Source organism: Scyliorhinus torazame, chromosome 16 (assembly GCF_047496885.1).
Source record: "Scyliorhinus torazame isolate Kashiwa2021f chromosome 16, sScyTor2.1, whole genome shotgun sequence".
Lineage (NCBI taxonomy): Eukaryota > Metazoa > Chordata > Chondrichthyes > Carcharhiniformes > Scyliorhinidae > Scyliorhinus > Scyliorhinus torazame.
The window spans coordinates 44273801-44286966 of record NC_092722.1 but is presented as its reverse complement, the minus strand read 5'-3'; the positions used below and the strand labels follow the sequence as shown (position 1 = coordinate 44286966).

Here is a 13166-nt window from a genome sequence, read left to right as displayed (position 1 = left end):
AACCGTTTCTTTACAGTTTTTCATGTCAGTCTGACCATGACAGTACTACAATGTTTAAAATAATGCTATTAATTCTTACATATCGTGAAAAGATCGGTGACGCCTAAGGCACAGGTTAATCTATACATGACCTCACCCAAATAACCTTGTGGAAAAATAATTTAAACCTGCGAGTGCACTATTCAGCCAAAGTGGGCTTTTTAATCATCTGTAATATCATATGTTACTTTCCCAGTACTTACGCCGCCTCTGAAGGCGCTGATGCTGGTTTGGATACATTTCCACTGGTGTCAGTTTTCATGTGGGTCTTCAGAGGGCATTGCATTTGAACTCAGTTGTGTGGTCACCTGAGTTCCATCTGTGGCCATCCCAGAGAAGCAGAAGTTGATTTTTAAAAAATCTATATTTTTATTAAAGTTTTTTCATTTTTACAAATAAGAACAAGGAACAAAGAAAAATTACAGCACAGGAAAAGGTCCTTCGGCCCTCCAAGCCTCCGCCGATCCAGATCCACTATCTAAAACTGGCGCCTATTTTCTAAGGATTTGTATCCCTCTGCTCCCTGCCCATTCATGTATCTGTCTAGATCTTAAATGACGCTATCGTGCCTGCCTCTACCACCTCCGATGGCAATGCGTTCCAGGCACCCACCACCCTCTGCGTAAAGAACTTTCCACGCATAGCTCCCTTAAACTTTTCCCCTCTCACCTTGAACTCGTGACCCCTAGTAATTGAGTCCCCCAGTAATTGAGTCCCCCACTCTGGGAAAAAGCTTCTTGCTATCCACCCTGTCAATACCTCTCATGATTTTGTAGACCTCAATGACGTCCCCCTTCAACCTCCGTCTTTCTAATGAAAATAATCCTAATCTACTCAACCTCTCTTCATAGCTAGCGCCCTCCATACCAGGCAACATCCTGGTGAACCTCCTTCCTCTGCACCTTCTCCAAAGCATCCACATGCTTTTGGTAATGTGGCGACCAGAATAATGTAACAAACCCTCAAAAAACTGGCACAGTGCATTTTAAATGCTTCTGCGTACATGAATACAGAAAAAGACAGGCGTATGCCAACACAGAGACTTAGTGCCTCCAACTATACAATAAACCCCCCCACCCCCCATCAGTTTATCGAGAGAATAGGGGAGACGAGGATAAAGCCGTACAAACATGGCAAATTAATGCACAGCTTCATATACAGCAAATTCAAAACGGTGCAATATAACTTATGTAAATCCTTGTAGGGTCAAGTCAGACATAGCAGAACCTATAGACTTGAGATAGGAGTTCCATACTTTCCAGAATGGATCCGATTTGGAGTGGAGAATGCAAGCTAGGAATTTCATCGGGATACATTTGATTATAATTCAATGTCAATTCTGAATTGAGGGATACTTATCACTGATCCAGGAGGAAAGGATGTATTTCTGTGACCCAAAGGTTAGGATATCATGTATCCTTTTTAAGTGCAGGATTCATAGAATCCCTACAGTGCAGAAGGAGGCCATTTGGCCCAACGAATCTGCACCGACCCTTCGAAAGAGCACTCGACCTAGGCCCACGACCCTCCCCTATCCCTGTAAACATGCACATTGATCATGGCTAGTCCACCTAACCTGCACATCTATGGACACTAAGGGACAATTTAACAGGGCCAATCCACCTACTCTGAACATCTTTGGGTATTGGGGGGTGAGACTCATGTAGACATGGGGTGAATAGGCAAACCTCACACAGACAGTGACCCAGGGCCTGGATCGACCCCGGGTCCTTCGGCGCCGTGAGACAGCAGTGCTAACCATTGCACCACTGCAGCAGTGCTAACCACTGTGCCACATTTATCTTGGCATTAAAAATAGTCAATTCTATGATGACATTGATGTGGAGCAGAAAACAAAGTGAATTCCTTACCCCGAGGATGAAGAGTTCTCCACACATCCAGGTATCCCGCCTCCTGGAAAACCGACGCTAGCACCCTTGCATGCTGGAAGTTTGTCCATCAGGGGTATAGGTGACAATATGACTCTATAAAAGAATTAGCTGATGTCAGGTCAGCAACGTCTTTGAAGATTTTAGTAACAAAATCAGGGGAATGATTTGGAGGACTATTCACCTTAATTATCGAGGCAGATTCCCCATATAAAAGGCGTCTGACCATTACATAACCCCCCCCCCCACCCCCTATCCTTCACAAGGTTCTTTAGTTTGAAAGGAACATTTTTCTTGACTAATATTGCTCGCCACGACTACTGGTTGAGAACGAGGAAAATAAAAACCTGCCCCACCCAGTCTGCCTCAACATTAAGAGTTCCTTGACATCCAAATGAGTTTCCTGCAATAAAGCTATGTCAACTTTCTCCTTTTAATGGAAAGACAATCTTTTTTCTCCTAAAGGTGTTATGACACCCTGGGCGAGTATGCAGTCAATTCCAGCTCCACAGGCTCCAGATTTCCAACACATTGAATTAACCAATAATTTGTACATAATTTCTGAAATCTTCAGCCCTTGACTGCTCCAATGACTTGCAGACAGCAGATTTGTCAGTTAAACACAACAACTGTTTATTTATAACAGAAATAGAGTTGAAGGGCAACACGGTGGCGCAGTGGTTAGCATTGCTGCCTCACGGCACCGAGGTCCCAGGTTCGATCCTGGCTCTGGGTCACTGTCTTTGTGGAGTTTGCACATTCTCCCCGTGTCTGGTGGGTTTCGCCCCACAACCCAAAGATGTGCAGGGTAGGTGGATTGGCCACGCGAAATTGCCCCTTAATTGGAAACAATTAATTGGGTACTCTAAATTAAAAAAAAAAGAAATACAGTTGAAACATGCAATAAATATAACAGTATAACGGCCAGCTAATCTATTACTCCCCCTTTTTACCGTCCCACCCTCTACCCAAACACAGGCAAGGCGCACGCAGAGGGAGGGAAAGGGGTAAAATAATAGGGATTAAGATGAAAAGAGAGAGATGAATGTCCTTTCTGTGAGGTCTCTGCAGCAGGCTGTCCTCCCAGGATACAGAGTCATTGAAACCACCGGTTGGAGTGCTAAAGAGGATCTTCTGGCAGGAGCATTCAATCAAAATTACCATGGCTATAGGATTTCCTCTGGGGGAGTCATTTTACATTTTATTACCCTGGGTCTTCACCCAAAAGAACAGCCTCAGGTCAGTTTTATTCATAAGACTGTGGTTTAACCTTAACTGGTTTCCAGATTCACCACAATGTCCCCTAGCTTTGCTGAGGAAAGCAGAGCATCAGAGAAGCAGCTTCCACGAGATTTTAGAGAGGTCTGTTAACATTTCAGGGAATGAGCGGGATTCTCCCGCAATCTGCGGGATGGCCTGATGCCGGCGCCAAGAACGGCGTGAACCACTCCGGCGTCGAGCCACCCAGAAGTTGCGGAATCCCCGCACTTCCGGGGGTTAGGTCGGCGCAGGAGGGGTTGGCGCCGCGCCAACTGGCGGCGAAGGGCCGGTGCGGTCCCGCGCATGCGCAGAGCCGCCGGCGTGTTCTTGCAGATGCGCAGAACCGCCAGCGTGCTCTTGCGTATGCACAGGGGGTTTCTTCTCCGCGCCAGCCATGGTGGAGCCCTACAGAGGCTGGCGCGGAAGGAGTACCCCCACGGCACAGGCTCGCCTGCAGATCGGTGGGCCCCGATCGCGGGCCAGGCCACCGTGGGGGCCACCCCCGGGGCCGGATCCCCCCATGCCCCCCCGAGGACCACACCAACCGGCCTACCAGGCAGGTCCCACCTGTGGGACCATGTTCATTTCACGCCGGAGGGACTGGCCGAAAACGGGCGGCCGCTCTGCCCATCGGGGCCTGGAGAATTGCCGGGTGGGGGGCTGCTGCCAACGGCCCCTGACCGGCGCGGCTGAAATCCCGCCCCCGCCCGAAAACTGGCGCCGGAGAATACGGCAGCTGGCGTCGGAGTGGTGGGGCGGGATTCACGCCGGCCCCGGGGATTCTCCGACCCCGCGCCGGGTCGGAGGATCCCGCCCAAAGAGTTCCCTCCAGCTCTGCCTTCAGGAATTAAACACTCACAGGCTGGATCGAGACGACAAGCTGGCTGGAATCATTTTCCTGGAGAAAACTCCAGCATATGTGTTGAATTGCTGCTGGATTTTTAAAACTGAAACCAAGCTCAAACCTTTCTAGCTCTGCAGAACATTCCAGAATGGTCAGCAACAGTCAGCATTGAATTTTAGCAAAGACCCGGCAATTTAAAACAGCTGATTGGCCGCCAGCCAAGTCCATAAAGATGGGTCATCACTGATGTCGGACCAAACAGCATACCCTGCTGGGGTTTCCTATTTTTATATTAAAGGGAAGCTGCTTGTCCTTAAACCCATTAATCTGTCATGGACCAAAATTGCACCGCACAAAGATCAACAGAAATTAAAAGGAAAAAACGAGGCACAAACAGAGACTAAAAGGAGGATCCTTACAAGAGGATGATGTATTCCCCATACATTCAAGGAGCAAATTTTTAATGTAGCTACCGCCATTGCTCAACCAGCCAGAAAAAAACATAGGACAAGGCTTATGTGCCACGTTTGGGGTGCACTGAAACATGCCTTCTCCACAAATTTGACCATCTCCAAAGGTAAATACCCCATCAGATCCTCCAGTCATACTGAGGCACAGGGTGGAAAAACTGACCTCCACCCCAATAGGACCCACCTGTGAGCAATCAGCCAGGCAAAGGCTAAAACAACTTCTCCCGCTCCTGTCTGCAGCTCCGGAAAGTCTAGCCCCCAAGGGGACGGGGCTCCAAACCCACGTGCAAGACCGCCAACATGGTACTGACGAACGACCTCCAAATTTCCCCAACTTTGGGCAGGACCAGAACATACGTATTTGGTTGTCCCCTCCCGCGCCGTCACCCCTTCAAACAATCGGTTCATCCTCAACTTCATCAGGTTTGCTTTATGTACCACCTTTAACTGTATCAACAGCAGCCTCGCGCACGAGGTTGAGGCATTCACTCGCCGCAGCAGCTCACACCTCAACCCCTCCTCCAGCGCCATCCTCAGCTCCTCCTCCTACTTGGCCTTAACCCCCTCCAACGATGCCATACCCTCCTCCAAAACCCTCCCGTAGATCGGCAAGCCGATGCCCCCCCACCCACCCGAGCCCGATCACCGACAGCACCCCCTCTAACAACGAGGAGAGTGGTGCCACCGGAAAAGCCGTGGAAAACGTTTTCATGAAATCCCGCACCTGCATGTACCAGAACCCCCCCCACCCACGGAATTCCAAACTTCTCCCCCAATTTTTTCAAATTCACAAACCACTATTCTAGGAATATGTCCTTCATTTCCATCACACCCTGCTCCTCCCATCCCCAAAACCTAGCATCCATCCTCGCTGGCTCAAACCCATGATTCTCTTGGATTGACATCCGCATCGACCCCGTCCCTAACTTAAAGTGCAGCCAAAATTGCCTCCATATCTTCAATGTGGCCACCACCACTGAACTCCATGAATATCACATTTATCATGATTAAAACAAGAACACCTTAAAGCATAGATGACCATCATAAAGTGCAGATAGGAAGAAGAGACAGATAACTAGCACACAACCCCGTTACCATACCACCAACATAGTGCACCCCTTAACTAGAAGGAGTACCTGAAGTGTGTTTTCCATTTAAAATAAATAGAACTCCCTGAGATTTTTAGGGGCGAAATATTCAATGTAGTACTCAACTGGTAACAAATTCCTACTAATACGATAAATAAACCATACGATCAGACAAGAAGCATTATAACAGGGATAGAGTGCGGATTTTACAATGAGCTGGAAAATGTTTCTCCAAGATATTGCCTTCCATAGAGCTCGCTTAGGCCAAGGCCTTTGCCGGATTATCAAATGTCTTCACAAAACTGTGGAATACTGCCCTCAGTGTCACAGCATAAAGCAGGGTAGAATTTACCTCGACAACCTTGAGTCGCTTTTTCACTTACTGAAGCCTTTGCACCTCTGCTATGTCGTCGCCGAGAAGTCTTGAAAGAAAGAGATCCTTGCCCCCCCCTCGTAGAGCCAGGTCACACCACGTCTCGCTGCCTCCAACACTGGCCTTCTCACCCATTGTTTACTGGCAAAAATCAAAGGAGGCCTGAATCCAGAAATTTGTTCAGGCCTCCTAACCTCAGTGGCGTTCCCATTGAGTAGCCGTCCATTGGGGACAAAAGTGCGAGATCGCTCTTGAGGTACAACAAAATTTCAAATCCCAGCTTCATTACTGTTGGAAACGTGATTTCAATATATCTGACTGGAGTGGGTCTTGGTGCCAAATGGTGAAAGCTATTCCAAACAGACTGGTTGGCAATTGAGGTGTTTGTCTTTTCTAAATTTACTTTAAAGAAGATATCTGTGCCATTGGCCTGAGTTCAAATACAAATGTTTGACTGATACCGCTGTTAGAAGAGGTTATTTCTGCTGATCTTGGATAGATTGTCAATGAGAGGAAAGATAATTGACCTGAAACTGAAGAGGTGGGGAAGGTGATGTACCTAATCATTGCTCAGCTGAAGCACTTTCCTGTTGGGATTGAGTGACCAACGCAATACTGCAGAGAAGTCATCCATTCTGATATAGGAAGGCTTTTGCCTCTGATTTACCGACAAATAGTCAGTGCCTTCAGCAAAGAAGAGAAGAAAACGAGGGGAAATCTGCTTTGTAATACTTTGGTTAGTAAACGTCGCTGAATAAGGTACAGTAAATGTGGAGCCAGGGAGGGTGGGAGCAGAAGGAAGTAAGTATGCAAGGTTTCCACTGCTGACTAATGTTGAACTGGTTTGAAAGTTTAAAAAATGTTTTTTTTTTTAAATTCTCTTCAATTTTCACATTTTCTCCCACATTTACATCCATCAACAATAAACAATAATCAGCAAGATATATCAGTCCCCATAATAACAACAACGATCCCATCTACCCACCAACCCCCAAACCTCAACCCGCATGTTTACATAAACAAATGACAAAAATAGTAAATCAGGGATTACCCGTAGTCACCCTTAATCTTACACAGCTTGTCCCTCATCCAAATATATACCACATTGGCTCCTTTAGTCTCTACACCCGCGCGCAGTGATACAAAAAAGAAGAAAATACAGTCATGAGGTTACATCGGCACATGGCCATTCCTCAGTTTGTCAGTTCTGCCACAGTCCTTCTGCTTTTGCAAACTCCTCCGCTGCTTCCGCCATTCCAAAATAAAAGTCCCATAGCTTGTAAGTCACCCTCAGCTTCGCTGGATATACAATGCCGCACCGCACCTTGCTAATGTACAGTGCCCTCTTCACCGGGTTGAAGGCAGCCCGCCTCCTCGCCAGCTCCACCGTAAAGTCCTGGTATACACGTATACCAGCTCCAGCCCACTGCACCACCCGCTTCTGCTTGGCCCAGCTCAGGACCTTCTCCTTCACCCTGTACTTACGGAAGCACTTACGGAGCCACTGCCCTTGGCGGCTCACTCGCCTTTGGTATAGGCCTCCACGACCGATGAGCCCGATCCAATTCATATCGGGAGGGGTCCTCCCCCTCCCCCAGTAGTTTTGCCAGCATCGCAGCGAAATACTCAGTCGGCTTCGGTCCTTCAACTCCTTCGGGCAGCCCCACAATCCTCAAATTCTGTCGCCTGGATCTGTTTTCCAGGTCTTCCATTTTTCCTCGCAGATTCTTGTTCGTGTCCATCACCTTCCGCATCTCTTTCCCCATCGAGGTAAATTGATCACCGTGCTGCAATAACGTCTCCTCCACTTCCTTCAGCGCCTCCCCTTGCTCTCCCACCTCCGCCACTGCTCTCGCACCTCTGTCCTCACCGGGGAAACCGCCTCCTCCACCAGCACACTCAAAGCCTCCCTCATCTCCTTCCTCCCCGTTTCCATGCATTTCGCAATCTGCGCCAACGTCTTTTCAAATTCCGCAGCCATCACCTTGGTTATTTCTTCAGCTGTAAGCAGTGCGGCCTTCCCTGGTGCTCCAGCCTCCATTTTTCCTGGTGACCCCGCGGTGACCTTTCCACTCCCCGACGGACCTCCAGCTGGGTTTTTTCCCGGCCGTTTTTCTGCTCACCCTCGACATTTTTCTTTGTTCTTTTTTTCCTCCTGTGTCTTCTCAGTGCCTCCTCCGTGCCTTCTCCCTTCTGCCGCCTCCGCAGACCCTGGGACCGGGCTTAAAGCCCCGAAAATGCCGTTCCTGAGCGGGGGCTCTCCATTGTGCGGTCGCCTCCCGCCTGCCGTCACCGGAAGTCCCGAACTGGTTTGAAAGTTGACATCAATTACCAGCTTGCTGCTGTTACAATATGTTTTATGTTGGAATGCCAATATTGGATAAGGCTTTGCGGTGACGTGCTGTGTGGTAGGATTGCTTACCGACATTCACTATCTAGATGGTCAGTGTTGGCTAGGTACAGATGGGCTAATTAGGGACTGTGGAACCATACTCCGATGCCAAGTCAGCACTGTTATCAATAAATGAAGAATATCCTTTAATGCGAGGCTTGCCCATTATTGCTACCTATCGTATCTTTAAAGGTGACAGATTTCACCGACACTACTGCTGCTTTGTACCGTGGGAGTGTGCTGCATATGATGCTTTTCACGCCTCTCCACAAGCTACAGCTTGTCACTTAAACATATTGTGAAATGATAATCCCATGGCTTCAATTAAAACTCATGTTTCCTGCAACAGGAAGGGCCGGGGGTCTTTTTGCTGATGTGACGGATGGCGGTGTATTGTGGAATGGCTTCCTCCGATTCCCCTCCTATCCAACCAGAAGGTAGGATATTGCTAACTGATGTTCCCATCAATTCTGATATGCAATTGAGGATTATTGTTATAGTACAGCATGGGTAGAACCGTGCTTAGAGATATGTTATAGACCTGTTCCCCATTTATACTGCGACCCAGCATACACTATTATAAAGAGATTTGTCTGCCTGTCTCTGATGGCAGGATACAGCAACCTTGGAGGTGTTTAAGAGCCACCATTTTATTGGGGTCACAACCAAGCAGTTCTTCCATATGTTCGCTTTTCCTCCTCAAAGCTGCCACTCAATGTTCCCTTTTAAATGTGTAAAATGTAAGGATAGAAATTTCACTAGGTGGAGTGGGGTGCGTGGGGAACATTCTGAAAGTTAAGTGTAAAATATTTTCACACTTTCAAACTTAACTATTAGGTGTTGTATTTAATATAGATGTGTTTTCACGCAATGATTCGTTATAGGCATCAATTGTATAATTGTTTACATGCATTACAGTACTTTCCAATGGAGAAAATACTACAATGTAATAAAGGAATAAAATAATCCTCTGCTTCCACATTTTTATGCTCTGATTTGATTGAATCTGACTGGTTTCAAAAAAGCCCTACTTCTGAAAGTAGAACAAATGGTCTGCATCTATTTTCCTTTCATCGATTCAGAGCCATTCTGATTCAAAGTGGAAATGGATATCTGTTCTGTCAGTGGAGCTAGAAGCATTTGTTATGATAGCTGTATCATAGGGCAGCATGGTGGCACAGTGGTTAGCACTCCTGCCTCACAGCGCCGAGGTCCCAGGTTCGATCCCAGCTCTGGGTAACTGTCCGTGTGGAGTTTGCCTATTCTCCCGTGTTTGCGTGGGTTTCATCCCCACGACCCAAAGATGTGCAGGGTAGGTGGATTAGCCTTGCTAAATTGCCCCTTAATTGGAAAAAATTAATTGGGTACTCTAAATTTACAAAAAAATTTATAGCTGTACCATTTTGAATGCTTGGCTGTGTTTCAAAAGCATCATCTCAACAGATGGTCTCAGTGAACAAAGAATTTGAAATTTTTACAAGCCTATAACAGCAGAATATGGGCAAGATTTTCCATCAGCTGACACCGGAATCAGGAAACGCGATTGGGCGGAGAATCAGTTCTAACGTCGAAATCATGGCAGGCGCCGATTTCACGCCAAATCACAATTCTCTGGTGCCTTGACAGTGGCGTCAATGCGTTCCAGAACGCAAGTACAGTAAATCCCATTTGCATATCATTAGCAGGCCTGATCTGGTATTCTCCAGGGCTCCGCGATGCTCCACCTCCACTGGGGCGAATTCCCAACAGCGAGGCTCACTTGTGCTTTTAAAAATCGTGAAACAGGCGCCATGGCTGCTGAGGAAGAGAGAAGGGGTACTGAAAATTCCAACATCGCCATAGTTTGCTGATAGTCGTGCCGCTGGCCGGGGTGGGGGGTGTTTCTGCCAGGCCGTAGGGAGTAGAGGGGGGTGGCCAGGAAGTGGGCTGTGGGGTCAGGGTGGACAGGTACGGAGCACCATTGCCCCGGCCTGCAAGGCAGCCATGAGGCTGTGTACGTTGCTGACTGCCCATTGTGAACTTAGGGCCATAGGTCTTATGGGTGTCCCCCCAGGGCAACCCCTAAGTGCTCTTTGGCCCCAGCCGACCCATCAGCGGGACCGGCGTGCTCCAATGCAACCAGTGCCACCTTGTTGGCTGGGATGAGTGTGTGGGGAGTATTTAAAAATAAATGCTTTTTATTGTTTTTTTTGCACATGGTATATTTGGTATATTTACAGGTGTACACAAAGAGAAACCAAAAAGAGATAACAAAAACACTGCGTAAATACAAAACACATAAATAAAAGAAAATAAGGGTTGGGAAAGTAAAAACGGGGGAAGTGTATACACATAGATCGAAGCAACGGAGAGATAATAACATTATACATTCTTTTCTTCTGGTTTTTTAAAGAAAATACCTACAGCACAAACAAAACAAAACTGGTTGCGGTGGCGGGGGGTTGCTTGGGCGGGACGCTGCTGTTGCTCACTTTCCCGGTCGGTTTTCGCTGTTGTGTGTTTGCCCTGCTGTGTTCATTGTTGTTTTCCGTGCTCTCCTTCCAGTTTGTGTTCCCTTGTCTTTCCTCCCCTCTGGCTCCCATCTATTTTTCTTTGCCCCCTAGCCTTCCTTCTTCCCTATCCTCCCTCCCCCCCCCCCCCCCCCCCGCCCCGCTTCCCCCCCTCTCCCTTTCTGTAGCTCCCCTTTTCTGTTGTGTTTGGCTACCCATCTTGCACAGCCCCCCCCCCCCCCCCCCCAACACCACCACCACCGCAGGTCCTCCCTCCCTCCTCTTTTCTCATGTCTTGGCTACTTTCCCCGGCCCTTGGCTGCTTGATTGTTTATTTGTTTGTTCGTTGGCCACGAACAGGTGTGTGTGGGGAGTATAATGTGTACATGCGGCTGCAGCTTGTCAGACTCCCGAGTGTCAATCATGGACCTGCCGGATCCCGCACCATTTTTCATTGGAATCGATTGTGTTCCCCTTGGCGCCGGTGATAGCCCCTCTACGGTTGCTGAATCGGTCCAGGTGCGGCACCAGCTTTGCTGTCGTGGAAGTCCATGGATCGTGCGGCGGTGTCAACACTTAATCTCAGAAACGGAGAATTCTGCCATATGTCTTTTATGTGGTTTCTTGTTTCTTTACAAACCTAACACGCCTGAAAAGATTACACTGCTTTTTGCCCCTTGTTTTGTTTTAGTCTAGTAGCGAGCTTGAATTCAGGTTTTTCTTGGAATTTTAGAGGTTTAATAGATTTCCAAGGATTTTAAATAATTCCCTTTGCAATTGTATGGCTCCTGAGACGTGTACACAGTGCACACTGTGCAAGTGGTAATGGAGGATAAATGAGGACTTGGGGAATGTGAGGTGGCATTGGGAGCATAATGGTGGTATGGGAAATGAGTGGGGGCAGGGGGTTGCTTGGGGATTGTGAAGGAGAACAGATAGCTTAGTGCATGTAATATGGTGAAATCAGGGAATGTGAGTTGGCATGGGCGGAGGGGGTGAGGTTTAAGAGGCCTTTTTAAAAAATATATATTTTTTTAGAGTACCCAATTCATTTTTCCCAATTAAGGGGCAATTTAGCGCCAATCCACCTACCCTGCACATCTTTGCGTTGTGGGGGCGAAACCGACGCAAACACGGGGAGAATGTGCAAACTCCACACGGACAGTGTCCCAGAGCCGGGATCAAACCTGGGACCTCGGCGCCGTGAGGCTGCAGGGCTAACCCACTGTGCCATCGTGCTGCCTTAAGAGGCCTTTAAATTATGTTGGAATCTGGGGTACTGTGTTGTTCAACGGGGAAGCACGGTAGCACAAGTGGATAGCACTGTGGCTTCACAGCACCAGGGTCCCAGGTTCGATTCCTCGCTGGGTCACTGTCTGTGCGGAGTCTGCACATTCTCCCCGTGTCTATGTGGGTTTCCTCTGGGTGCTCCGGTTTCCTCCCACAGTCCAAAGAGGTGCAGGTTAGGTGGATTGGCCATGATAAATTGCCCTTAGTGACCAAAAAAAAAGGTTAGGAGGGGTTATTGGATTACGGGGCTAGGGTAGAAGTCAGGGCTTAAGTGGGTCGGTGCAGACTCGATGGGCTGAATGGCCTTCTTCTGCACTGTATGTTCTATGGGAAGGGTCTTCTAGTGCCCCTGCCTTTGCTCCCACACTCCTTATGCACTTTGTCACAGCTCACAGAATGGACTGTGAACCCGATCCAAGTGAAAAGACTGAGGACAGGATTCTCTGGTCAGCAACGCCAAAATCACATTCGGCGATCGGCCGGAGAATACCCATTTCCGAGGAAATCGGGGGTGGCGCCGCTTTCGCGCAGTGGGTCGGTGCAGACTCGATGGGCTGAATGGCCTTCTTCTGCACTGTATGTTCTATGGGAAGGGTCTTCTAGTGCCCCTGCCTTTGCTCCCACACTCCTTATGCACTTTGTCACAGCTCACAGAATGGACTGTGAACCCGATCCAAGTGAAAAGACTGAGGACAGGATTCTCTGGTCAGCAACGCCAAAATCACATTCGGCGATCGGCCGGAGAATACCCATTTCCGAGGAAATCGGGGGTGGCGCCGCTTTCGCGATGCACCGCCTCCTCCGCCCCATATGCCGCGCGCCGTATCGACGGCCTCAGGACATTCCCTGAGGCACTGCCCCCGATGCTCCGCTCCCGACCGGCCGAGTCCCCGACATCATCGGTCGCACGTGCTATCATCCGTCGGGAACTCGACTTGGTGGCTGCAGACTCAGTCCAGCACCTCCACAGTCGGGGAGGGCTGATCTGTGGGCAGGGGGACTTTGTCAGGGGCTGGGGACACTGTTGGGGAG

At 48.6% G+C, this 13166-nt stretch overlaps 1 protein-coding gene across 1 annotated transcript in view; it reads left to right on the top strand.

The window, feature by feature from the left end:
- The window catches only part of LOC140392781 (rho guanine nucleotide exchange factor 10-like protein), a 241350-nt gene that overhangs the window by 21556 nt on the left and 206628 nt on the right, over positions 1 to 13166 (top strand). Inside the window, 1 exon segment of the mRNA XM_072478416.1 lies at positions 8705 to 8792. Within this exon segment, the coding sequence (XP_072334517.1) occupies positions 8738 to 8792 (55 nt within the window). The 5' untranslated portion in view covers positions 8705 to 8737.